Source organism: Solanum lycopersicum, chromosome 9, assembly GCF_036512215.1.
Source record: "Solanum lycopersicum chromosome 9, SLM_r2.1".
NCBI lineage: Eukaryota > Viridiplantae > Streptophyta > Magnoliopsida > Solanales > Solanaceae > Solanum > Solanum lycopersicum.
Genome location: NC_090808.1, coordinates 3733476 through 3760020, shown reverse-complemented (window position 1 = coordinate 3760020; position 26545 = coordinate 3733476). Strand labels below are relative to the sequence as shown.

The following is a 26545-nucleotide window of genomic DNA, read 5'->3' as shown; positions in this document are numbered from 1 at the left end:
CGACTTACGGATAGAAATAAATTATCTAAAATATTTTGGTAAAACTACATAATTAGACATACTTCTCTTTGTAAACTATTATTGCCTATACTTTCAAAATATTACATATTTGATCACTAACTAAGAACTTTCTATCGTATATTGAAGACAATATACACAAAAATAGGGTTAGAGGAGGGTGAGATTCGTATGTATCTCAAGTATATGTGAATATACTAGATATACGTATTTATATGTATCTGGAAAGGTTCATATGTATCTATGATCAGTGGTGAACCAAAAATTTGAAGACTGCGGGTGCACCAATATCATTTTGGCTCAAATATGAGCTTTTCACTGGTGGATCCTCTAGCCTATACTAACAGCACAATAACGATCGTATGCTTTTTATGGATGCCCTGTGATACCAGATACATAGGAGAGTAGCAAGCGAGATATGAGAGAGGCAAGGGAGGCAAACGAGATTTGCAGTGTATCTCAAATACATGCGAATCCACTTGAATACAATATATCTAGAACAAATTACACTTAAGTTTGACCTCATGTATATGAGATATATGTATCTAGACGTATTTGGAGACACTAAAATCTGATGATAAGATACGTAATATCGCAAACTAAAGTATATCTTAATAATTAGCTTTTAAACTAATGAAATTTATATAAATTCCCCAAATATTTTTAGCCTTCGATTGATTTTGAATAGAAAATCTCACCATTTTTAGCCTCTTTTTTTTTTTGGAAATTATAAGTTCTTTCAATTAAAATTTTTCTTACCAAACCTTATAATTGTCGGTATGCAATTCAATTCAAAATTTATGCACCCTAATTTGGTCCCTACTTGAGTATTTGTTGTCATAGAGGGACCATGTTGCCTACTATATATTAAACACAAAAAATAAGAATTGCACATCCAATTCAAGTCTACAAAATTAATTAAAGTTAGGTAACAAACAATATCAATCAAAGGATGTATAATATTACACATCGATTCATGCAAATTTAGTAGTTTTTATCAAGATATTCTATATATAATTTATTAAATTTTCTTTAAGTATATAAATGTGTAACTGTAAATTCAGTTATTATTATATATCAATTTAAATCGTTGCAGAAATTCTTAAAACAATAAATTATTATTCCATCTCTGATAATAAAAATGATTAAACTCCCTTCACCTTACTTGAAGTTCTAGAGATCAAGCCCTTAAAAATAGTATATTTGTTAGTAGAGAATCCCGTTTATAACTACTCCTCTGAAGCGATCTACTACTTGATTCGAATTAGTTAATCAGACTAATGAATTTAAATATATCTGAGATGTCAGAAAGTGAAATATAAATAGAAAGTTTTGTTAATATTATGCATGACATTTTCTTATTATACGTGATAATGAACACCTCCTTTTATAGATCATACATAATACAGATTGATAAAAATATTAATACAAATATTAAACATCGAATAGAAAAAAAATATCTAAAGAAGCATGACCCTCTAAATTTCACCTAGTCAAATGAATCTAATTGTTTGAAATGGTAGTCAAATAAATGAGCTTCTCTATTATTGTTTGCTAGGTCAATTGAGTCAACATACCATTTTTTAATCATGTTTTACATATATAATATGTTAATAGGAAAGAAAAATGATCAATTGATTTAACATTAGTTAATGGAAATTATTTTAATGGGCAGTTGAAACTTGGAAAATTTAAATGTCTAATATTACAACTTTGTCTTAGAAAAATATAATATATTAATGTTCTTTTTTTGTTTTGCTTGACATTATAATAGTATCACAATTTTGTCTCCAAATTGGAATTGAAATTATTATATTCGTGAACTATTAAATCATTGAAAAAAATATTCAAAATGTTGAAATTTGGAAAGAAAAAAAAGTTGGTCTACTCTGGCTACTGTATTAAATATTTACCAACCAAAAAAATAAAAATAAAAATAAAATTACATTACAATAGATTTAAAATTGACTCATGCAACGTAGAAATAAAAAAAAAACATCATTTTTCCAGCAAGGCTTGACCAAGACAATATAGAGTGGAAAAGTAGAGAAGTAGAAAAGTAAGCATTGGGATTTTTATTTTTTTTTTAATTTTGATGATCGCTTCGTTCAGATCAACTTTCATGTATCTCGATTAATTTAAAGAATAGATTTGAATTATATATTTCATGACTCTCAATACTTTATTGATCGCACGAACAAACCCTTAGATGTTGATTTTCTGTGAATTATATATTTGTAACAAAAGATAACTTGACTGTCGAAAATTGTGATAAATATTACGTAATTCATTATTCTTAATTAGAAATTTCAAATCATAATCATCTCTAATAAGAAGTATTATATTTTTTTAAAAATAAATATTCTAACATAAATTTAAATTAGTCAAATTTTAAAACGATTACGACATATAGGAGGGAAGAAGAAGGACTTGGAACTTGTTGGTCAATTATTTTGTTATTAATATTATTGGAAACTTTTTGGTTTTTGTACTATTATATTATCTTTTATTTTAATGTTACTATATTTTTCTCTTACATTAGACGCGCATACTAAAGGGCGTGAAGGCCACTTCTGAGTTTGGCAATATAATCGGATAAACTATCGATCGTCTGATTAGAAGATAAGTTATACATTAATTAATAATAATAAATGAATGAGTAATGCAATTTTCATTTCATGAGTTCTTAGAAGGAACTTACATGATGCACTTATAAATATGATATTCGGATCAGTTTTCAAGCTTTTTCAAGATAATTGTATAAAAATATGTTATTTTTAATGAATATGTACTAGATAATTACATTTATTAAGACTTGGACTAATGCGAAGAAATCTCTATTAAAATCTAGCACTAAACTTTTATAATTTTAAATTTACTTTGTTGATTGTTAGGCTGAATTGAGTGCAAAGTTATTATACGTAGATATTATTGCAATTACTTTTTTTTGGTACATGCACATCATAGGGTATTAGGGTTATATAGAAGAAATAAAGAATATATATATAGTAGTGAATTATTGATTTATAATCTTAAATAAAACTTTTGAAAAAAAGAAATATATATCATTTATTTGGAGTACAAAAAGTGCAAAATAGACTTTGAGTGCTTTCTTTATATGCACATAAGGGTAGATCGAAGTTTGTAATTAAAAAAACAAAAATAATACTTGAGAGGATTAAAAGCAAAGAAATAAGACAAAAAGAAGAAAAATAGAAGCAATAAAGAAGTAGGAGAATATCAAAGTCAATAGCTTCTTTACTCTTTAGATGTGCCATTCTAGTTCCATTTTTTCCCCCCTTCGTTATGTTTCGATTAATACAGATTCGTATCGTGTAAGGTTCATTTAAAGAAGAATTATTTTTTCACTCGATGTTGGATAACTGTATTAAAGCTCGACTATTTCAAATTTACACCGCTAGAACCAGACTATTTCTAATTCGCACTGTTTAGAGCTAGCCTTAATTGGAGGAAACACTCCCTGTCAATTACTTTTTCATATCATTACTCGAACCCGAGACCATTAGTCAAGACAGGAGTAGCCTCATTCACTACCCCACATTCTTTGATGGTAAAAACACTTCCATTTTCAGGTTTCGAACATAAAAACTTTAATCAAGGGAAAAAAAAGTTATATTCATCTTCCTACAATTTTGATTAGTCTAACACTCTAGTAATATCATCAATGATAAATTTATTAAATTCATACAAAGAATCATTCACTACCTATGATTTAGACTCAATTCTAAATTTATACATTCTAAGGATTTTGAAGTTTCCAAGTGAATTGTATTTATTGATAGAGATGTAAGTGTTTGGCAAAATCTTAAATCACTCTATTTGATAAAATATCAACTCATTATTAAAAAGATATACACATATATTCATGATATATGGTCCTACATAACCTATTAAAGTCCAAATTATGAAACTTTGAAAATAGACCACGTACAATCAAAGACTTGTGGATGAGACTTGAGTTCGAGCAACAATTATTAACACACTATTTTTTTTCGGATGATAAAATTCGTCTATAAAAATATAATTTATCTAATTTATATGAGGTGATGATGATTTATGATTAACTCAAGCTAGTTTATCATTCAATAATGTAATCATTTAAAAATTGAATTGATATATCCTCCAATTAATCAAAAATTTCATTCGTTACAAAAAAAATCTTATTTTTATAGTTAAAAATAAGTTAAATCCTTGAAATTTCATAAGATAATTTATAGTGATATTAATATCTAACATTCATTTTCAAATCATAAATTCTAAATATTTTTTATTTTTAAATTCCATAACAAATCAAATAGTACTAAATATATTATATTTAAAGAATTAACACGTTTAAAGACACTAATATAATATAACCTTTTAGAAAGCACACTTTTGGAGTTAATAACAAAAAACATATAGAAACTATACTACCAAACATTAGTCATTACTTCCTTTTATATTAAGACACATCTCGATTTAAGTTGATCTCGATGTGTTTAGTGTTGATTTGAAACACATATTTAACTAACAAACATCATTGTGTGTTTTAATATAAAAAGACGTCAATTCAGATAAATTAAAATAACGAATTACTAAGATATGAAACTCGCAAAAAAAAAAGAGAAGAAGAAGCTAGATATATAAGCCTAATATATGTTACATTACATATATTAGCTATTTCTATTTCCTTTTATATTAAAACACGCCTCAATTTAAGTTGACCTCCAACACATAATGTCGATTTGAAATATATATTTAGCTAACCAACATCATTGTATGTTTTAATACAAAGAAGATAATAACGAATAATTAAAATATGAAACTCGAGAAAAAAATATTAAAATATAATCTTTGGGTATATATTAATTAATTTATGTTTTTGGTTGTGGAATAATCAAAAGAACCCTTTATTCAAAGTCCGTACGGGCGAGTATAACTCTCTATTTTCATACTCGAGCGCGTGGAATTTTGACAAGTAAACTTACCGGCGAAAAAACGCAGTCTGTAAAAATATATATACACTTCGTCCCACACATTTCGTACTCCGTTTCATTCTCCGGCGACTCTCTCTCTCTACAACTTTCTCTCTCTAAAAACTCACTCACTGGACTTCGTTCGTTGTCCGAATTTCAAGGCCATTAGTAGAGCAGAAGCAGTTATTTGACCGAGTCTCTCTCTCAATGGAAGTCGAAACTACCGGCGTGTCAAATTTTGATCTCAACAACTCTTCATCTCAGGTTAGTTCTCTTCCTCCGTATCGAAAACTCATCGACATGTCGGGTTGTAAACTGACGGAGCTCCGTATTCCCGATTTTCGGAGCTCCGACGACATGCCGGAACTCGAAGGATTCGGTTCGCCGGTTTCTGCCGGTGTAGAGTGTGAAAACGGTATGGTTTCGTTTCCGGCGTCTCCTTCTGTATCTGAAAATGTAGGCCAGGAACGTGATTTTACTGAGTCCGTTGAAAAGACGCCGTCGAATGCCGCGAAGAGATTGCAGAAAGTTTATCGGAGTTATCGTACACGGCGTATGTTAGCTGACTCTGCTGTGGTAGCTGAAGAGCTTTGGTACGAGTCAATAATTTACTTTAATCAAATATAATTCATTTTTTTTATATTAACGTGAAAAAATTGCATCGTAGCAATATTTTTTTTGTAAATTTTTAAAATTATAAACTCGATTTATTTCAATATAACTGTAAAAATTAATTAAATTGACTTTGTCATTTGTATGAAGGTGGCAAGCAATAGATTATGCTCGGTTGAATCATAGTACAATTTCATTCTTCGATTACTCGAAGCCGGAGACGGCGGTTTCACGGTGGAATCGCGTCGGCTTGAATGCTTCCAAGGTACTCTCGATCTCAAATTATTAATCGTAATTTTCTTTTACGTAACATCGCCATAATTGAGGCATTGTCTTCGGTAATAATTGCTACTCAAGATAAAATTAGATAATTTTATTTTAGATTTTCTAAAATAAAAAATAACTTGAGATAATTATTTTTATAAATTACGACGGATAATTTTAAGTATGAAGAAATTTTACTTTGCAGATGATTGATGGCTAAATTATGCATAGATCTCGATACCAAGCTCAGGGATTAGTTTTACAATTGGTATAGTTTTGCAAGTTCTAGTTCATATAAAATTGAAAATTATTAAAAGATCTTATTATATACTATTCATTGTTTTTTATAATATAGAATATAATATAATTTGCCTTTTTTTTAGTTTTACTAGAAGAACTAGCACAAGGTCCCATAATTTAAAGCTGTTTTTGTCATGTTAGGTAATCTTTCATATTCCACTATTTATTTTGTGTAGTATTTAGCATAGTCCCCACATAAAGTTTTGAAGAAATAGCTATGTGGAATTATTCTATGCTACAAACAAAACAATCCGAAAACTCCTAACCGAGTATTATACTGAATATATTATTGTTCTAATCAAAATTTATAGTTGTAATGCAGAATTTATATCAGGACTATTTTTGGCATCTGAAAAAAACAAACAAGCTAAGTATTAACTATATGTACATTCTGGTTAGGTTGGTAAAGGTTTATCCAAAGATGCTGAAGCTCAGACGTTAGCTTTTCAACACTGGATTGAGGCTGTGAGTCTGTCCTTTTTACTCTGTTGCCCGGTCTTGCTTTGTTCAATTTCATTACTAATGAGATATGATATTTGATCTATGTGTTGTGGTAACTGTAGATTGATCCACGCCATCGATATGGACATAACATGCATATCTATTATGAAGAATGGTGTAAAACTGATGCTGGTCAGCCCTTCTTCTTTTGGTAAGGAAACTGAAGGCTGAAACACTGTCTCAAATGTAAATCCTCAGGTCGCCAAAGTCTATATCCTCCAAAAAGTAGTGCATTTTTGGAGTAGAACAACATAGACATTGACGACATGAAGATTTACATCTGAGACAGTGCATGTGATACCAGTTAAATATTATAAGGTTTAGTCTGGGTAGCTTAGAATGACTAGGCATGTGCAGGTTGGATCTTGGAGATGGCAGAAAGGTTGATCTCAAAGAATGTCCAAGAGCTAAGCTTCAGAAACAATGCATAAAGTATCTTGGACCTGTATGTGCTGAATCTTTTGTTACTCATGATCTACATATCATGTAGTTTAGCATCAATTACACACTGCAACAGACATATGTCCACTAAAATACTTGCACCAACAGCTCCGTCATACACGATCTAAACTTGATTCCTTGTTATGCATGTCCCAGCACACAACTCCTAATTGTTCCTTCTTCATCTTTTTGTTATCAGCAAGAAAGACAACATTATGAGTACATAATTGCTGGCGGGCAGATACTGCATAAGCTAACCAGAACTTCTCTTGACACAACTAAAGGCCCCGAAGGGGCAAAATGGATCTTTGTGATGAGCACATCAAAAAGACTATATGCTGGTGAGGTGAGTGGTATAGTGTTGCTGCATAAATTTCTTGCTTTTGTTTTCCTTTATTAATATAACTTCATTATTCTTACGATTCTGTAATGTCTTTCAGAAAAAGAAAGGAATGTTTCATCATTCCAGTTTTCTGGCTGGTGGGGCTGCTTTAGCTGCTGGAAGACTAGTGGTACAGGATGGAACAGTGAAGGTAAATTGATCTAAATATCGTAAATCTTTAACTATCAAACATCAAATTGATCAAGTAGATTATGTTTACCTTCGTCGAATATGATCCTTATATAACTCTGTCTGTGATAATTCTTTCGCAATTCCCTGGCAACTCCAGTACTCTACACCATAAAACTGTTGTACAGACTCTTTTGCGTTGCTGTTTACAATGTTTTGCTTGAATACTGCAACACTCTGACATTCTTTTTCTTCAGTCTATTTCACCTTACAGTGGCCATTATCGGCCATCAGATGATAGCCTCGATACCTTTTTATCAATTCTCAAGGAACACGGAGTCAACGTGGATGAAGTTGAGGTGAGTGATAATCCATGTGTCTAGTCTTACATCCATATTACTCTTCTGCATCTAACACATAATCCAAAAAATTATTTTCCCCTAAAGCCTATTCTAAGCTATGTTGCTTGAACTCTTCAAAATGACATTGAATACGAGGTGAATCCCCCCAATACCGGGCTGGAAGCTTGGGGCGAGATTCACCTTCAATACCAAGGGAGGCAGTTTTTAGGAGGTCCCTAGGCCTTTTACCAAAATGTCTAAATAATCCTCATCTTTGTGATCTGTCATCAGATAAAAAAGGCAAGTGAAGACTATGACACCTCCACAGATGTAAATATAAAATCTATTGACAAACGTCCGCCAAAACTTTCAACTCCTCCACCATCAGTGGAAGAAGAGAAGCAAGTGCATTCCACAGAATCAATTGGATCACCACAAGCTGCAACAAGTCCAACTTGCTGCTACCAGAGAACGCTCTCAGGCGGCCTTCACAGCCCGCGAACAGAAGTACCAAAGACTGCTATACTAGAAAGGATCAATTCGAAGAAATCTTCAAGATCCTATCAACTAGGCCATCAACTATCTCGAGTCTGGTCAACAGGCGCCGGCCCAAGAATTGGCTGCATTGCTGATTACCCTGCTGAACTAAGATGGCAAGCCTTGGAACTAACTAATGTTTCACCTAAACCTTCTCCATCATCAACTCCTAGACCTTTAGACGCTCTTTGTTCGCCTACTTGTTCTTCCCCAGTTTTCAACAATGTACTTGTCAAGTCTTCTTGAATTCGAATCTTTGTTTTCTTAAATTCCATGTTCCTGCTGCAATATTACTCTAGCAAATGTAAATGCCTTTGTTCTTCAGTTATTTGTACTTCCTAACATTCGAGTATGAGTTATGTCCTCGCATATTCCTATTGTTTTTTCAAATTAATCCCGCGAATACACGTAATATAGAAGAAGAATATTGAGTAGCTCATAGTTCACAGTTCACACGCAGCGGAATTCAACTTACTTGCAAAGGACACAATAATCTCATTTTTAGATTAAACTCAATTTTTTTGGACCTAATTCTATCAAATTATGGGTGATTAAATTACTAAGTTTGTATTGACAGCTCTGACTAGCAATAATATCTTTTATGTTTCTTTACTTGAAATTCATCAGAAATAAAAACACAGAAGATGATTTCTTTTATTTATTTAATCTTAGTGGACGTAATTATCTTATATAAATATCAAGTTCGATAATAAGATTCTCTCTCTTAATGAGATATTTCAGATTCAAAAATATTTATTCACGATACAAGTTTAATATAATCGTAAAATATTTATTCACGATACAAGTTTAATATAATCGTACTTCAATATATGTATCGGAATAGGTTTGAAAAAGAAGGTAATGTATTATGCTAGAAACTACTACTAAGTACCAAAATTAGCATTCGCACGTGTACTTTATAGATACATACAGCTTTTTTTTACCTATATTTATGATCTGGCAATGACACGTAGTACTCATTCACCGCTTTATTTTTTTTTCTCTCGAGTCTCATTTTCTCCTTTATTCTCTCTTACACCACACTATGAACACATCGGAAATTCAACAACACGGCTGTGCACGGCGGAGCAACAGAGGTTTTCCGGTAGCAACGTCGACGACGACGATAAAGATGAACTGGTGGATTGTGAAATGGAAGCAACGCAAAGTTCGATTTCATATAGAGACGGATCTAAAATTCGAAGGTTATGATCACTTTTTTTATTACGGCGATTTGAAATTAATATATAATCTACATGTTCATTTGAACTTTTTCAATACGTAATAAACAGGATATATATAAATAAAAGTTACTGAATTTAAGTTACTGAATTCACGTGAACCTAATCGAATCGAAGGTTTGACTATGAGGTTAGTTTGTTTTTTTTCCTATTTTTTCATTATGGGATTTATGTAGTTTGATTTTAATTTGAAGTATTAATTTATATTTAAGTTACAGAGAAATAAATGGTTAATTATTTAAACACGTCGTTGCTACGTATATAGGTAAGAAATAAGAGAAAAATAATAAGGCAAAGATAGAATCAAAACCTTAAAGTTGAGTCTAATTACGGAATTACCCTTTTTATTTCCACGTGGCGGCAGTAGAAGGGGCCACATCCCTCCACCATAATGACCTACGTAGTACACTACGATAAATTCAAATGTCATAAGGTCATTAAAACAACCAGATTAAAACTTAATAAGAATTGGATTTTAATATAAATTAAAATAGAATATCTATATTCGTTTCTAGTAAGAGTATTTGAGTTTAATAAAGTGGACAAATAAAATTAAACGAAAAATAACCCTAACAAGCATATCTTACTAAAATACTAGTTGACAAGTGGCTTATGAAGCACTACCTCGGTCTTATTTTATATGTCGTTCATTTTTATAAATAGTTGATTCATAATACTTATCATTTCATAAAATCAATGCATAAATTAATATATCGTTTTCTGTTTTCTTTTTACCCTTGTAAGTTATAAGCATTTTACTTACATTTGATTAACCTAGCTAATTCATAGATTGAAAACTTGAATTTTTTTAAAAATAAATAAAGACAGAAGAGTAAAATTACATCATTGCTTAGCATGTGACGTATAAAATGAAACGAATGAAGTAGCTGATAAGTAGCTTACAAAGCAGCTTGCAAGTAAATTTATGTTTTTTTTCCTCAAAAATAGAAAAGATAATTTAGTATATATGTATATATATCTCAAGAAAAGCAAAAGAAAAATATCTCCCTCCACTAATTTCTTTTGCTATATCTGTTGTATTATTATTAATTGTTTACAACAATTTGGTCATTTAAATTTGGATTAATTCCATCTCTTTTTCCTTTTGAGGTACGTTCTCCGTTTCATATTAGTTGAACATTTTATAAATATAATATTTAATTACTTATTAAATTAAAGATATAATTAATTATTTATTTCCTATTTTGTCCCTACTATTGTGGTAAATATTTTAGCCACGTTGGTGCCATGTAACACAACAAAAGGCGCCGCAAAGATATATTCGAAGCTTTCTAAATACAATGAATTTACGGAATTAACGCTTTATATTTTCCACGTGTCAGTATTTCAATTGGCCACGTGTCAGTAACCCCCCTCTCTTCTTCTCTCTTCATAGAATGACTAAACAACATGCTACATATAAATTAAATTACATTATTTTATGTCAATACTTTCTTTTTGTTAATTTTATATGGCTAAGTTTTGAAAGTAGTTTTCTAAAAAATCTATTCCTAATCAGGTACAATCATATAGTATAAAATAATAGCATAAGATTAGATAATTTTTTTTTAATTATTATTGAGAACTGTTTGTTGCACCTATAACAATTTTTTGTTTTTGTTAGTGTTTTGTGGTCTTTTTAAGCATATTTTCTTCTATTCATTTTTTTTATGAATGATCAAAAGAGCTGTTCACTCTTTATAAAACTCATAACACTTACGCTATGTTTGGATTATTGTTACCTATTATATCGTATCGTATCGTTATTATATTTACAATGTTTGTTTTAATTGTTACTTAAAATGTATCGTATTGTATCGTTAAATTTCGTTGTTACATAACAATGAAAAATCCTTATTTTATAGAACAACCAATTTGGTGTGTTCTCATTATTACTTAATTTTTTTTCAATTATATATTTACATAATATTTTAAAATATTATTTTACCCTTTATCTTAATTCCTTAAATCTAGTCAAACCTACCCTAGAATAATTAGGATTTTTTAGTAAGTTTATAAATTACTATTCATTATATTATGATCGAATTAAACAATTAAAATGTTATTAAACAACAACAAACAATACAGTCTAGTCAAACATGGTATCTATCATACAATACAGTACAATACAATATAGTATGAAACAGTGAGTAACAATGATTCAAACAATGTGTTAGGGATATCGAGCCCGTTTGACCTTACGTAGAGCAAAACTCGAGGAGATATTTGAATTTTTGCGAATTGAGCCCCAACCACAAAGTATATGAATCGACTATTTCTTAGAGTAGACTCTTAAGATCTTTTAGTTATGTTTCTTCAAGTATGGATAGTAATCAGTTCATGAATAGACTCGACTCTTAACTCATTTACCTAGGTTTTTTTACGTTGTTTATATCTATAACTGATTTATGAATGAGTGCGTTGGGAGTCCGAACCCGCGCCCCGCCACATAGCCATCATGTGCCAAGCCTCAATATGTGACATTGTCACACACGTGGTCTTTGGTGATACAGTACAATAGTGGACTGTGCATTTTTTTCTGATTTGACATGACACGTGTCACTCATTCACTACTCCTTTTTTTTTCTTTCTTTTTATTTCTGCTCTTTTCTCTTCACTTTTTAATTTAAATTTAAGTTGTTTTTTTGGTGTGCAGTTTTGTTTTTCTTTTCAAAATGAAGGACAAATTTACGCCGCCGTGCAAGGCGGAGGAAGGGAAGTTTGCTGGTGGAGATGAAAAAGGTGAACTGGTGGATTTTGAAATGGAAGCAGCACAAGCATTGGCTTGTTTAGCTAATCCAGGGAGTAGAAGTGATGAATTTTCAGTTCCAGGACCATCTGGTCGCTCTGAGGTATTTTTTTTTGAATAGAGAAGAATTTTTTTTTCATGTTTATTTCGAGTTATCATAGTCGATTCCAACTAGTTTGTGATTACTAGTTTGTGATTTTGTAAGTATGTGTTTTGAAATTTTGATTTTGGATGTGTTATGTAGTGAATATTGAGTTGAAATGGGCAAATTTATGATGATATGTGTATATGTATTCAGGCATTGGTCATATGCAAATTTGTGTATTTTATGATGATTATTGAGTTGATTTCTCATATGGTCGTGTTCAGGTAATAGCTGGCGATTGGCTATGGAAGTTGACTATTTGGAGAAAGTAGTTTTTAATGGTATTTGAAAAGTGGAATTGAGTTTGGGCATGAACACAAGTTAGAGTTGTTTTAGACTTTTTGTTAGTAGATTGGAGCAAAAAAGTGGTTTGTTCTTCACGTTTCGGAAAAATCACTCCTTTCTCGATTCCAGTTTCCTTCAATAAGGGAAGTGCTTTGCTAAGATAATAGCTATTGGTTAAGGGACTATACGAGAAATCAACTCGATGATTATTGTACATTGTGACTCCATGATTGGAACTGTAGCCTCTTAAACTTTGCTAGTAATCTTGGTAACAATTTGGGGTGAGTTAGGAGTGATCTCCTCTGTTTTAGTGAAAATTTTGAGTAGTGAATAGTTTTGTTCATTGTTTGCTGAAACGATGTTCTTGTGCTTCGTTTATCACATTATTTTGCTCTGTATGATTTGTTATGCTTTCTCAATTATTTGTTATGTCTTAGTTGCTAAGCCTTGTTTTACCTGTGTACTGTCCTTTCAAACTGCATTGTCATGTGTTAAGCCGAGGTCTTTCGGAAACAACCTCGCTATCTTCACGAGGTCTTTAGGTCCAAGTACACTCTACCTTCCCCAGACGCCACTTGTGGAAATAAACTGGGTATGTTGTGTTGTTGCGTGTTTGCTGAAACGACAAAATATGTTACCTTGTTTTTACTCCTGAAATCTACAATTCGGGGAATTTCGCAAGCAGGGGCGGCTGTACAAGTAGAGCTACTGGTTCAGCTGAGTTTAGTAACTCTGCCCCAGACCCTGTACAAGTGTTGATGTGTTTTGGGTATATGTCCTTTTCTGAAGAGCACATGAGCTGTAGGCACAACTAAATATCCGGGTACTACTTTAGGTGTAGTTTGTTATACGGATTTAATAAGCCTGAACAAATATTAAATGTCGAACCCATTAATTCAAATGATCAACGAGTATAGTTGCATTCTGAATCCGTGAAGTTCAAATCTTAGATCCGCCTAATGTAGATTGCACCGGCTTCTTTAACTTAAATTACTACTAAGTTCTCCGGTATAAACCAGTGGAAAAGATAATGCACATATTTTAAACATAAGTAGCTCAATGAGCTCATTAGAGGCGGTTTCAAGATTTGAACTTTACAAATAATGGGTTCAAAATTTAATATTTGTTCAAGGTTTTGGGATTTTACACATATATATCTCTGGTTTTTGTCGAAAATACTAGGTTAAGTTCAACCCATTGTGCAAAGGTGGATGCAGCCTTTGGATCGTATGGTGTCTTCACTAAAATATTCGGAATGTTACCGTTACCTGCAAATGTATAGGAGATAATATTACTGATTAAATAAATTTTGTCCAAAAAATTTATCAATCAAATACATCATTTGCCAAATCCAAATCCAAATCCGAGGCCGAGCGAGCGACGACGACGGCGCGAGGGGCATCTTCTTCTTAGCTCTTTAAGAAGTAATGGAAGTGTTTCCTTATATAAGGACAACAATTTCCCTTTCGTTTGCCGATATGTGAGAAATGACTTTTCATTTGCACTTTGCAAATGATCCAAAATAGTTCCTTCACTTTTCATATTCTCTCTTTTCTTTTCCCATTCACACTTGCTAAACCCCAACAATCAGTTGGTTTCTCATCGGTTAATTGTGGTGGTGGATCCGTAGGTCAGGTTGTGGGACCGCTGGTTGTCCAATCAACGAGAGCATGTAGTGAGAAGTTGCACTTTTCCTTTAATTTTTCCATAGCTCGAGCACATTATTTAATAATATCTTTTAGTTCTTCTTTATTATATATACTCATTGATGTTGGTACTTGTGCGAAGCGTCTATCGTAAAATTCGTACTCTTTATTATAATTTCATGCACACTGGCATATTCAAGGTATGTTTCTATCTAGCATTATAACATGCTGGGGCAGAATTCAAGAAACAAGTCATAAGGAAAGAAGGATCATGATTATCTAACATATTCTTGCTGTAGTTGGGGGTATGTCCATTCTCATAATATCAGCTTTATCTAATGGATAATACTACTCTCTAGTTTGCGTGTATTTACTCCTGAAAACTGTTGGTTCCCGAGTGTAGAATCGAAAATATGGCTGGAAAAGAAAATCCTAAGTAAGGGTTTCTCTCGTTGTTATTGTCTCTTTATAGGAGGTGGAAACATCTTTTCAAAGCATTGATGAATCGTGAAGTTCAAACTCAGACGTTACAGTTTCATGTATGTATCTTACTGCCTCAACTTCTATTCCAGCAGCTGAGAAGGTCTCCTGTATGTTATGGCATTTTCATTCCTCCTTGCTCATACTATGGAATAGACCCCTAACCTGTGCTGTAGCTTCTCAATGTAGAAAGAGTTAAGACACTTGGACTGTTGGTTTCCTCTGCCTCCTGGCATAAAACATATCTTGAGTCTATTTGTATGGCTCTTTTCTGTAAAGCTTCATGTGTGAGGCATGCTTTTCTGGCCACCAACCATGCAAAAACACTTACCTTGTCATGTTTGCTTATAAGCTTATTAAGGGCTTACATGATGAGCAGCATCAAATGACATGTCTGATCAGTACCGTATAGCATTTCGACATTTCCATACGTAGAAATAGATATAGCTTAGGATTTAGGGATGCCAGTTTGAGTTTCAATTTGTTGGAAGTCATTCATCTATGAAGATTGAGGTTAAGATCCCTTCCCAATTCTCTTCTTCATCATGGATGCTTGATGATATTAAGAATTTGTCATTGCAATGACTACTTCACTACTCTGGAACCACTCCATTTCCCTTCCACCATTGGTATAGTACGTGTCGCTAGTTTAGTGGAAAGCTGTTAGAAAGAGCTGTAAGTTTCCTTCCACTAAGAATTTCACAAGGTAGGGTGCTTCAAAGGACAAGAATTCGAGGTGTTTACTTTTAATGATTCTAATTCTGTTTTCTTTATTGAATTCTTGCTAAATGAGTTTACTCTATGGTAGGAAATAGAGCAGAATTTAGGTAACAAAAAAAAAGCATATATTCTTGTGCTGCTTGGCTCTTGAAACTTTACACAATTGACAAGAATTTCTTCTTGAGGCAACCTATCTGAACTTACTGTTGTAAATTATTGGTTGCTCGTAGAGGAAGTTAGCCCACCATTTCCATTATTTAACTGCTTGATCATGCAGATTGAAGTTTATCATTAAAATTGTTGTGGAATTGCGGACATTCTCTCTTGTGTAGAAGGCACAGTTAGAGTAGTTTGTCTAGTGCAATATGGGCTTAATTTTAGCTGTAGACGGGATTTTTGGGTCTCTAACAACTTTCTTGAAGACAAATGATCACTTTTGCCTAATCCAGTTGCTTGATGAGCATTTAACTCTCATTTAAAGGAAAATGGTACTCTTCAAAAGAAAAAATAAAGTATTCTGTTATCTTTATCTAAGCAGACAGATATATTGACTTTTGATACTATTACCAGATCGTTTGGAGGAGTTGAGTAATTCTTTTGCTTTTAACAGGAACATGTAATAACGATACAGTCCGAGCATGAATCTGAACCAAAAACAAGTCCTCGACATGTTCTGAACTATCCACCAGTTGCCAGCAGAAGATCGAGGCAGAATATGACTGAGGTACTGAAAATTATTGATCTCCCATTAAATATCCTTCAGGGTGTCCCTACACTGTTGCTTGATTTTGGTAATCTCAGGAGGAGAAGGAAGAACGGAGACTCTCTCGTGTTTTGGCGAATAGAGAGTCTGCTAGGCAAACAATTCGCCGGAGACAGGTATGTTCATCTGAGGGATCCTTTTGGTAACATCAGTTTATAAGTGAATCTCAATTAACTAATTCGAGTTCTATGATTGTATCTCCTTGCGGTAGGTATATGTTAGAAATTACGTCTGCATCCTGTTCACTTGTTAATAGAATACTTAATGACATGGCAAGGTCTTGATTAATGCAATAGGACTTCATGTAAAGTCGTTCACGTATCGTGCTCATGTTATTATTTCTTTTTAGGCTATGTATGAGGAATTGACAAGAAAAGCAGCTGATCTTTCATCAGAGAACAACAATCTGAAGACGGTATTCAGAATTTCTCTTCACTTGCATTATCCGAGTTTTGAAAAACAACTTGGTTGTGAAAGTAATTATAACTTAGTCCATGGCTCCATGCGATGTTAAGATGCTCGTCCTACTATTGCATTTCTTTTTATGGTATGCTACAATTCTCCACGAACTCACTTTTGTCTGTATGATGTTTGTTACAATTAGAAAAAGGAGCTGGCAGCTAAGGAGTACGATTATCTGAAGAACGAAAATGTTACCTTAAGACGACAGGTAATCCTGGTTTTATCGGGGAAAATATCAACTTAGAAATTCAGAATATGAAAGAGAGATATGATCCACTTGAACAGTCTCTTGTGAAAAAACATGACTTTGGCGTTCTGCAGATGTCTAGAATAGAGAAGGCTGAAGCAGAGGAAACAGATGGTGCTTCTAGGTCGAAACCAGTAGAAATCTCCACTACAAGTCCAACTCCAGCTCCAAATCCGACTCCAACTCCAGCTCCGACCTCTCTTTTTAACCAGCCTCCAATATTACCTTTCTTTTGGCCATCCATCGTTCAACCTTTCAACCTATTACAATGTAGTACTCAAAATATTTCTGATATTGCATCAGTGGTGCCTTCACCTATTGCCGGCGAATTTAATTCTATCAACAGACAACAGATTTCGAATCCAGGAAATCCACTATATTTACTTCCCTTGCCTTGCTTGATCCCATTTTATCCTCAAAGTAATCCGTTCCTTCCGTGGGCCTCTACCGTTACTGAAAAACATGCCGAGACTTCCTCAGCAAATCAGTGTAGTACATCATATATGAACATGGAGAACAATCAAGCAGCAACTACCCAGGAAACCGAGACGGAAGCTTTTCTTGGTTTTCCACCAGACTCGTGTGCATCTGACAGAAGGCGACAGCTCTCTAGAGAGATGATCCCTACGACTGGTCCCTCCGGATATATTGACACTCATCATCAACAAGAGGACGATGCCCCTGATACCAATGCTCTCTCTTGTACCGCGGGACACAGAGGAGATACATCAGAAAAGACATCTGAAGAACCCATCACCTGCTCTAGCGAAAAGACGGCAGATGCCATTGCAGCAGCAACAGAAGCTCGGAAACGAAGGAAAGAGCTGCTGCATTTGAAAGGCCACCATTAAACTACTCAGGCCTGAAGTTACGCGAAAAATATCGATGGACAATCTCTACAGTAAAGGTGCACTCCTTTTAACAAGCCATCTTTTAATTTTCAGTAGGAGATATATCATGATGCAACGGCAACAAAGCATTTACAAGTTTTGTGAGAATTTTGTTTTTGCTATAGAGTAAATATTAGAAGAGGATGTAAAATATATGTGCTCCTATATTTTGAACATTTCAAAAGTTTTAGTTGTTTCGAAATAATTTGACTGTGAACTCGTTACCCCTACCTCGGGAATATCAGGTGCGAGTAAATTACATCTATTGAAAGAGTAAGTAAAAAAAAGTGAGAATGATGAAAAGCAAAATCTATTAGTATCTTATTGAAACAATATCTAGCTTTTAATACACAACATTAAATAATGGCCTATAAACTAAGATAGGACTTTTAACATTAGGTTTATTCCCACCCCAAACTAAAGAACTAGAAATATACCATGATTTATCTCTAGTGAATTTCCCCTTCAACTCAACTGTAAATGATTTTTTCTCATTTACTTTACTAAATGACAAAATATTTGGCACAACATTTATAGAAAGACACTTTGGTCCCCTAACTTTTGCTTTATACACAGCATTGCCATTCCCAACATATGTCACAGTTCTATAGAAAATTGCAGAAATATCAGTTTCATTTGGATTTTGAAGTTGTAAGTGCATTGAAGGGTAATTTAGTCCATCTGCCCCTAATGCTTTTGGTATGCTTGAACAGTTGTACATTTTGCTTCCTGTGAGTAAAGCTATGTTTGTACTGTTATAGCCTTCTTTGCAAAAATAGCCTATGTATGAGTTAATATCCAGATCATATATTAAACCAGGATTAATTGCCTTTCTTGGATTTATTTGTCCTGATCCTGAGGCTAATTCATCTCCCACTGGTCTAATCTTCATAGATGTAGCTGAAAATAAACAAAAAAAAATGTTCATTAACTTTTATATAACAACAATATAATATAATATTTACTATATCAGGTTAAACATCGATGAAGCTAACTACAAGAGAGATAAGGTTGGTTAAATCGTAAAGATTTATAGTAAAATAAACAAAAAGAAGTTTTAACTTCTATACAACAATAATATATAATATTTTTTTACACTATTAAGTTGCATAATGAGCATCTACCATATATATTAGATTTTGATGATCCTATCGTCACTAAAGCCACCTAAAAAGATGATCGTTTATGATAAGTGAGATAAGTAAACTATATGCGTATAAAATTTGAGATACGTGTAAAAAATATACCGGTTGTCATGAGAGCGGATTTGATAGCTGCAGGAGACCAATCAGGATGAAATGATTTAACATAAGCAGTGGCAGCAGCAGCATGTGGACAAGACATCGAAGTGCCTGAATCAACATTATACTTCACAATTCTCTTGTCTTTAGTTCCATCACTATTGATAGAATTCAATCCTGTAAATGCAGCCAAGATGCTCAATCCAGGGGCAGTTATGTCAGGCTGTCACAAATAATAATAATAATAATATTACTTCGTGTCAGAGCAGTGATAGAATTAGAGTTTTCACTAAAAGAAAATTAAAAAGCAAACAAGTGTTGATGAAAATGGGTGATATTTGAAGAGGATAAATGTAGGGTGTATGTTGTCTAAGGATAGTCAAATGTAAACACACGATAACAAAAAAGTCAGAAGAAGGTAGAGTGTATGTAGTTTAAGGGTAGTTTAAAAATAAACAGACGATGACAAAAAAATCAAAGGAAATTTAATGTATAGTATACAACAACACACTGTGTGTGATCATACATGTGAAATTTGGATATCAAGAGATTGTTTTTGATAGACCCTTGACTGAATAAATTTTCATTAAGTGAAGTATGAAAGAAAATAAATATACAATGAAGTCAAAAGACATTCAATATAATAGTATATTGATATAAAATAATTTTATAATCAAGGGATGTCAATTTTAATACACTTTGATAAGCATTTTTTTATGAGTTTAAGCAACATATTTTCTCATGAAACCATTGATTCTCATTTTTTTTTCTTACCTTGAGAATGTTGAGACTGATTGATTGAGGTCCTCTAGATGAGAAAGAAGGCACAAATGGTGCAGTCATGTTTACAGTTCTTGTTTTGTGTATCACAGCTTGAGGGGATCTGAATATTCATTAAAAAAAAACATAAATATGACATATATAATTCAGCGATGAAATTAGAATTTTCAGAAAGAAAATATAAAAAAGTGTATAAGTACACATGAAAAAAGTACATGAAAAACAATTTTGGTGTCATATATACTTTGTGAAAAATTAATAACTATAATTTCATGAGGAGAATACATTTTTCCCTTTTATTAATTAATCATTAAATAATATCAATAATAATTGTGATAAAATAATATGTTTTTTCTTCATTTTTAATCACAGATTTCGGTTTTGAGCCCAAAATATGAAGCTCCAAAAGATATCTGATGACACGAATTTGAATTTAATCAATTTTCAAATACGAATAACACCTTATACCAAATGAAAGAATTAATTTATAAAAGTTGTGATAGAGCAATAAGTTTCTCTTTCATTCTTAACCACGATTTATTCCAAAATATCAAAATATGATGTATCTTTTTTTAGAAAATGCTTTACTTCAATATTAAATTTTCATGGCACGAATTCGAATTTAATTAATTTTTCCTATACGAATATATAATACCAAAAATTAGAGAAAAAACTTACTTTGTAGATTGTATGTACTTGTCAACTTGTGCAGCATATGTTGTGTTGATACTTGTTGATGATATATATGTAATAAATGGAGTATCTGTCATTTTATCAGATAATATAATTGTACCAGCTCCTTGTAATGCTTTTAGGGTATAATCTTGTTGATTACTTCCAAGACAATATACAATTTTCCCTTTCACTTTGGTATCATCTAAAGTCCCATAATCGCACGCACTGAAGTTTAAGAAAGAAAGAAATGAAAATTATAAATATAAAAAAGGTGTGGTGACAACATACAAATGTGGATATATGTAGGTACAGTAGTATTTTCCTTTTTGTTCGATGAAAATCACATGTTATACTATATTTCATGACTAATATATGTGTTATGGTCGATACATGTTCGCATTTTAAAAAGTAATGATGAGATAAGGCTAACAGGAGAGGATAAGTAAAAAAAACATCTCAATTTTCATTTGAATAAATAAGTTGAATGAAAAGCCTTTGATATATTTATCATCATAGGGAGACAATGTGATATTCTTAAATATGTCATGTTAATAATGTTGTGATGATATTTTGCAATTTATGATTTTAAAAATAGTCATAAATATTTATTAGGGTCGGGAAGAAAAAAGTGAAGATTTTTTTTTTAAAAAAAATTGAGGTTATAAACATGTCATAATGTTTATGCGAGCAATTAGAGGCGGACCCACACGGAGTTCGCCTGATGCTGAACGAATAAGTGATTTGATTGGGGGGCCATTGACTCTTGGGTGGATGTTGAAGACTCTTGTAGCGTTGTTAAACTGGGTCACTGAGAACATGTTTATACTTTATACAATATTATAAATATTACTGTAAGGTGAGTCATGAAGTTAAATTATTTTTTAGAGTATAGAAATGTACGTTTGACTCCAAATAAATTAATAAAAAGATAATGTCATATAAATTGAGACACACCTGTAATTTCCATAATAAGATGCATTCTTTGCTTGTGCAAGAGTTCCTGAGGTTAATGGAAACCATTTTTTTGTTGGTTCAAATGTGTTGACTGAAATTCCCTATAAAAGGAAAAATACATTAATTTATCATATAGAACTTGTAATTACAACAATTTTTCTTTACTTATTATATATAGAGGTGTTAAATCGACAAATTAAGTTAAATTTGAACAGTTAGTCATTGTTTCTTAGGAAATTATTTTTCATGGAGTTTTTTTGGTTTTCCATTAGGTATTTGAAGCTCCGACTAAATTCGAATCGGACACTGTATGACTCGCTCAGGAGTTATGTTCTCAACATAATTTTCTCCATATCCAAAACTCGAACTCGAGATCTCTGGATAATGGTGAAACAATCTCACACCTGACCCTGCACCACAATCGATGTTGGTATTTCCGGTGAAGTCTATTACTATTATAGAAAATGACTATTTTCTCAAAAGAGTTCGTGTAACTTACAGAAATAGCCACTCCATTGCCCAACATAGCATCAGTTTCAAATTTTCTATCAGAGCTAGTAGCAGCCACTGTGAAAATCCATGGGGCTACATTTTCAATAGTTCCCAAATCAGGCCCACTATTTCCAGCAGCACAACTTGTCAAAATCCCCTTTTTTAGGGCATGAAATGCTCCAATAGCAATCGAATCCTCGAAAAATTCGCGCCCTCCGCCTCCGACAGAGAGGGAAATTATGTCCACCCCGTCGGAGATGGCAGCGTCGAACGCGGCTAAAATGTCCATGTCCGTGCACCCCATGGACCAACACGCTTTATAGGTGGCAATGCGCGCGGATGGGACACCTCCGCGTGCAGTGCCTTCTGCTATACCGTACAAGCTAGCGCCCGGGACGGGTACTCCACCAACCGTGGACGCCACGTGGGTCCCGTGGCCTTCGAAATCGGCCGGTGAGAGCTCGTTGTCATTTCCCGCACCTCCAAGATTGAAAAATTGTGCTCCGATCACTTTGCTGCATTTATAGAAATGTTCGTACGAGTTTAACTTTTATACACTAACATAAAAGAATCACTATAAAAGAACATGAAACATACGAACAACTTCCTAAATAGTAAAATATGTTCTCTAAATCTATTTAATGACAAAATAGCCTCGTAATAATAAAATCTTATTTTGGAATCACATAGTGAAATATTGAAATTTTACCACTTATGTGTTAGTTAGCTAGTCATAGTCTGATATATATCAAATCAAATAATTTAACGTTAGTAATTACAAATTGAAGTAAAACATTGTATTGCATAACTAAAATTAAATAATAACTAGTATTCATTAAATTGAAAAAACTATCGAGTGCGAATAAATTTTTAACTTACTTGTTGCATTTAGTGAAGTTGGCACCTTGGGCACATTTGCCTTTCCATTTTGAAGGTGGAGGACCAAAGCCTTTATCATTGAAACTTTCTGATTGAATCCATATTCCTAAAATATTTAAATTCCAAAATAAATAAATAAATGAAGTATTGGTGACATACCAATAATATGTTGATCAAGTGATTGAATAAAATCAATTATATTTTATTATTTTATAGTGTGAGTCGGTTTGCGCACACCTAGTGAAATAGTTGGATCAATAAGAATTTTCAAATTATGAGTTATAAATTTTAGAAAAAATATGTTTTCTGTATAACTATATATATATATACGCGTAGATTTCTTAACATAATAAATATAAGGTTTTAGCCAAAACAAAAAAGAAATCGTTAATTATTTACTATATCTCACCTATACAAATACTACATAAAAAAAAAAATTCTTAATCGTTTATAATGGATTCTGACCTGTATTCCTAAAAACATATACACATATCATGATGATGGTGTAAACGCTAGTTTAAATGTACATTAATAATTTTATTTGGCATAAGCCAATTCATAATTTTGTGTTGAGTTCTAAATTCTAGAAAGAAACTTGTCGAAGTATTATAATATATCTTAACAAATACAATTTTGCAAAAGAATTAGTTAGAACTCTAGCTTTGCCACTAATCTCTATCATCAGATACCTAGGATCTTTCATCCGTATAAATATCGTATCGAATAATTTTTGACAAATTTTTAAACAATAGATACTAACCTGTATCAATAACACCAACAATAATATCACTTTCAACTTGATTTCTTTCGACATTTAATGGCATGCCAACAAAATCCCATGATCTTGTAGTTCGAAGTTGTCGAATTGTGTTTGGGAACACTGAAATAACATCTTGTCTATCTGAAAAAAAAAATAAAAAAATAATATCATATTAAATTAAATAAAAAATTGATATTGAAATTCATTGATATTCGATATTATTTCATACGAGATAGAAGGTCTGCTTCTTCTGGCAATAATTTTGTCACGAATCCGTTAAAACTTTTGTGGTAACTGTGTAGTACCCTTGGTAGTTGTGCTACTGCTAAACTGAAAATCGAAAAAAAAACATTAAAAAAAAATAAAAAATTTAAGACTCGAATAACTAATTAAAATCTTCTTTCAAAAAATTAATGGCGTACACATAATTTTTGATAAGGGTATCGACATTTTACAAAATGAACACATTAACTAAATCATTATTAAAAGAATCACTATTCAAATGTTATTTACTATAACTCGATTCATAGTAATAATAGTTTTTCATATAAGAAATATAACTAACTAAATACTTTATTAGTGCATCATTTTGAATTAAATAACAATTGAAGCAAAATGTCTTATTTTTGTTACTAGGGTTTGTCTTGAGTAGTAATTACTTCAGGTCGAATACAAGTATCTGACGTATTCTAATATCAATTGAAAAAATAAAATAATAAAATAATACGTATACTCCAATCAATCGTACTCAATAAACTTTCAATGATTTACAACTATATCAACAATCAACAATAATAATAAATTCAATATATATATATGAAATTAGGTAGAAATATATTTACTTTGATCCAAATGCTTGTTTGAGGATGTTGTTGTGATTGCTAATTAAGGACCTTGTGTCCTTTGGAAGTTCACCCATATACACAATATATGACTGCAAATTACACATTATAATAACATCATCATTAATACGACGATGTGTTTATGATAAAACATCGATTTAAATAAAGTATAATAAAATCAAGTATGAAAAGTGAATCGAGGATTCAACAGAGTGAAGTAGACATGCTAACAACACAGAAAAATAACATTAAATACAAGAATTTTGCAAAACAATAAAATAAATTACCTTTCTTTGATTGTCATTATTTGCATTAGCACTAACTAGAAGACACAAATTGAAGATGAAAATAAAAATACTTCTCCACATTTTCTTTCTTTAAACTTCAACTATAATTTATTTTTTTAGATTTAATTTAGTTGTAAGAGTTGTGAAGATTTATATATTGTTTTGAATGTGAATTTTTTTTTTTTGCTTCCCATAACTACTGGGACGTGTTGAACTAATCTCACGGTAAATGGTTATTTATTAACATTTCTGTTTTTTTTTTCTTTTCAATTTTAATTATTCTTTTAGATCTAGTTATGTGTTTTGTGTATATTATTATGTAAATTAAAATAAAAAATTTGATTTATTATGTGTTTTGTGGAGTGGTTGGTGGTTAAAAAGATCCATTTATGTCTGTTTCCACAAATTATGGGATATAATTAATCTTGTAGCATAAATTTATCAATTATGTGAATTTGTCATTTATGTATTTTATACTGTCGGTATTTTTTTTTTAAATTTATATCCTTATTATATAAATAAAGCAGATATGCCATTTTTTGGCTAATTTGAGTGAAATAATCACTTTTATTTTTTTATTAAGAGAAAATGCAGGAGTATCAAAAATTTTAGAGATACACTTAATTTTTAAATCCTTTTCGACTTATATGATACTAACTTGAAAAAAAAGTCAACCGACGTTGGACCTACAAAATAGTGTCACGTAGGCCTAAAAGGGGTAGAAAATTATTAATAAAATAAGCAGCAATGTATTAAAAAAATCTTAAAACAAATTTTTTATTATAAAAATCACTTCTTTGGGAGCGATTTTGTTTAATTTTTTTTTAAAATGAAATTTAACAAATCGCTGCTACAGCAGCGATTTTGTTTTTTCCGACAGACAAAGTCGCTACTTTGTGAATGATTTTATCGTTTTGGTTAAAAAGAAATTTCATATACCATTTTAAATTTTTTGTTAATATTTTTAATCCTTTAGGCTCCGGACTCTCAAAAGGGTTCGCAAATAGTGGCCAATTATCCTGGGTAATTGTCCCTATTTTTAATTCTCTTTAGCACTAATAATTTTTTTTACTAGAATTTTTTGATAATTTATTGTCAAATATTCATCATTAAATATAATAAAATAACCGATTTCGTAATTAAAAGCTGATTATTTTATTTTTTAAAAATATTTTCAGTTGCAGATTTTCCATTGTTTTTGTGTTTGTGGGTCTCAAACCTGTTTGTTTATTACATTTACTAAGAAAAACATTGACATACTTTAAATGGAAAGCTCTAAATGTCAAAAAAATTTGGCCAGAAAATTAAAAATACTATAATATTTTTTTTAAAAAAAAATTGATAATTTTTCCATTTTTAGTTATAATGTATTAAAATTAAAAGGATAAAAAATGTCTAAAATGTGAAATAACATAGAAAAAATATCATTATGATCAAATTCTGACCAAATTTTCTGGCCAAAATTTTTTTTCTCTTTGAAATATACTTCCCACATTCTTGTAACGA

The 26545-nt window shown here is 31.7% G+C and overlaps 3 protein-coding genes across 4 annotated transcripts; 2 read left to right on the top strand and 1 right to left on the bottom strand.

Annotated features, from left to right (window-relative positions):
• The first annotated feature begins 4804 nt into the window (after window positions 1-4804).
• On the top strand, window positions 4805-8870 carry LOC101256319 (IQ domain-containing protein IQM3-like). The gene is made up of 9 exons (XM_004246473.5): window positions 4805-5587; window positions 5757-5871; window positions 6570-6635; window positions 6734-6822; window positions 7029-7116; window positions 7312-7458; window positions 7553-7645; window positions 7881-7982; window positions 8256-8870. The coding sequence occupies exons 1-9, from the start codon at window positions 5202-5204 to the stop codon at window positions 8745-8747; spliced, it is 1578 nt and encodes a 525-aa protein (XP_004246521.1). The 5' UTR covers window positions 4805-5201; the 3' UTR covers window positions 8748-8870.
• Window positions 8871-9301: 431 nt separating this feature from the next.
• LOC101258988 (uncharacterized) lies at window positions 9302-18334 on the top strand. 2 transcript variants are annotated; one of them, XM_026032753.2, is made up of 8 exons: window positions 9481-9706; window positions 9794-9872; window positions 12399-12594; window positions 16378-16491; window positions 16569-16646; window positions 16880-16945; window positions 17135-17200; window positions 17314-18334. In XM_026032753.2, the coding sequence occupies exons 2-8, from the start codon at window positions 9868-9870 to the stop codon at window positions 18088-18090; spliced, it is 1302 nt and encodes a 433-aa protein (XP_025888538.1). In that variant the 5' UTR covers window positions 9481-9706; window positions 9794-9867; the 3' UTR covers window positions 18091-18334. The 2 variants fall into 2 exon arrangements, with proteins under 2 accessions (XP_019071008.1, XP_025888538.1); XM_019215463.3 differs by lacking the exon at window positions 9794-9872 and having other exon boundaries at window positions 9302-9706.
• Window positions 18335-18423: 89 nt separating this feature from the next.
• LOC101259281 (subtilisin-like protease SBT4.15) lies at window positions 18424-25189 on the bottom strand. The gene is made up of 11 exons (XM_019215464.3): window positions 25040-25189; window positions 24753-24844; window positions 24140-24240; window positions 23911-24051; window positions 23151-23256; window positions 22279-22786; window positions 21780-21880; window positions 20829-21050; window positions 20145-20253; window positions 19377-19593; window positions 18424-19029 (listed from the first exon to the last, which is right to left on the bottom strand). The coding sequence occupies exons 1-11, from the start codon at window positions 25118-25120 to the stop codon at window positions 18473-18475; spliced, it is 2235 nt and encodes a 744-aa protein (XP_019071009.1). The 5' UTR covers window positions 25121-25189; the 3' UTR covers window positions 18424-18472.
• Between the last annotated feature and the right edge of the window lie 1356 nt (window positions 25190-26545).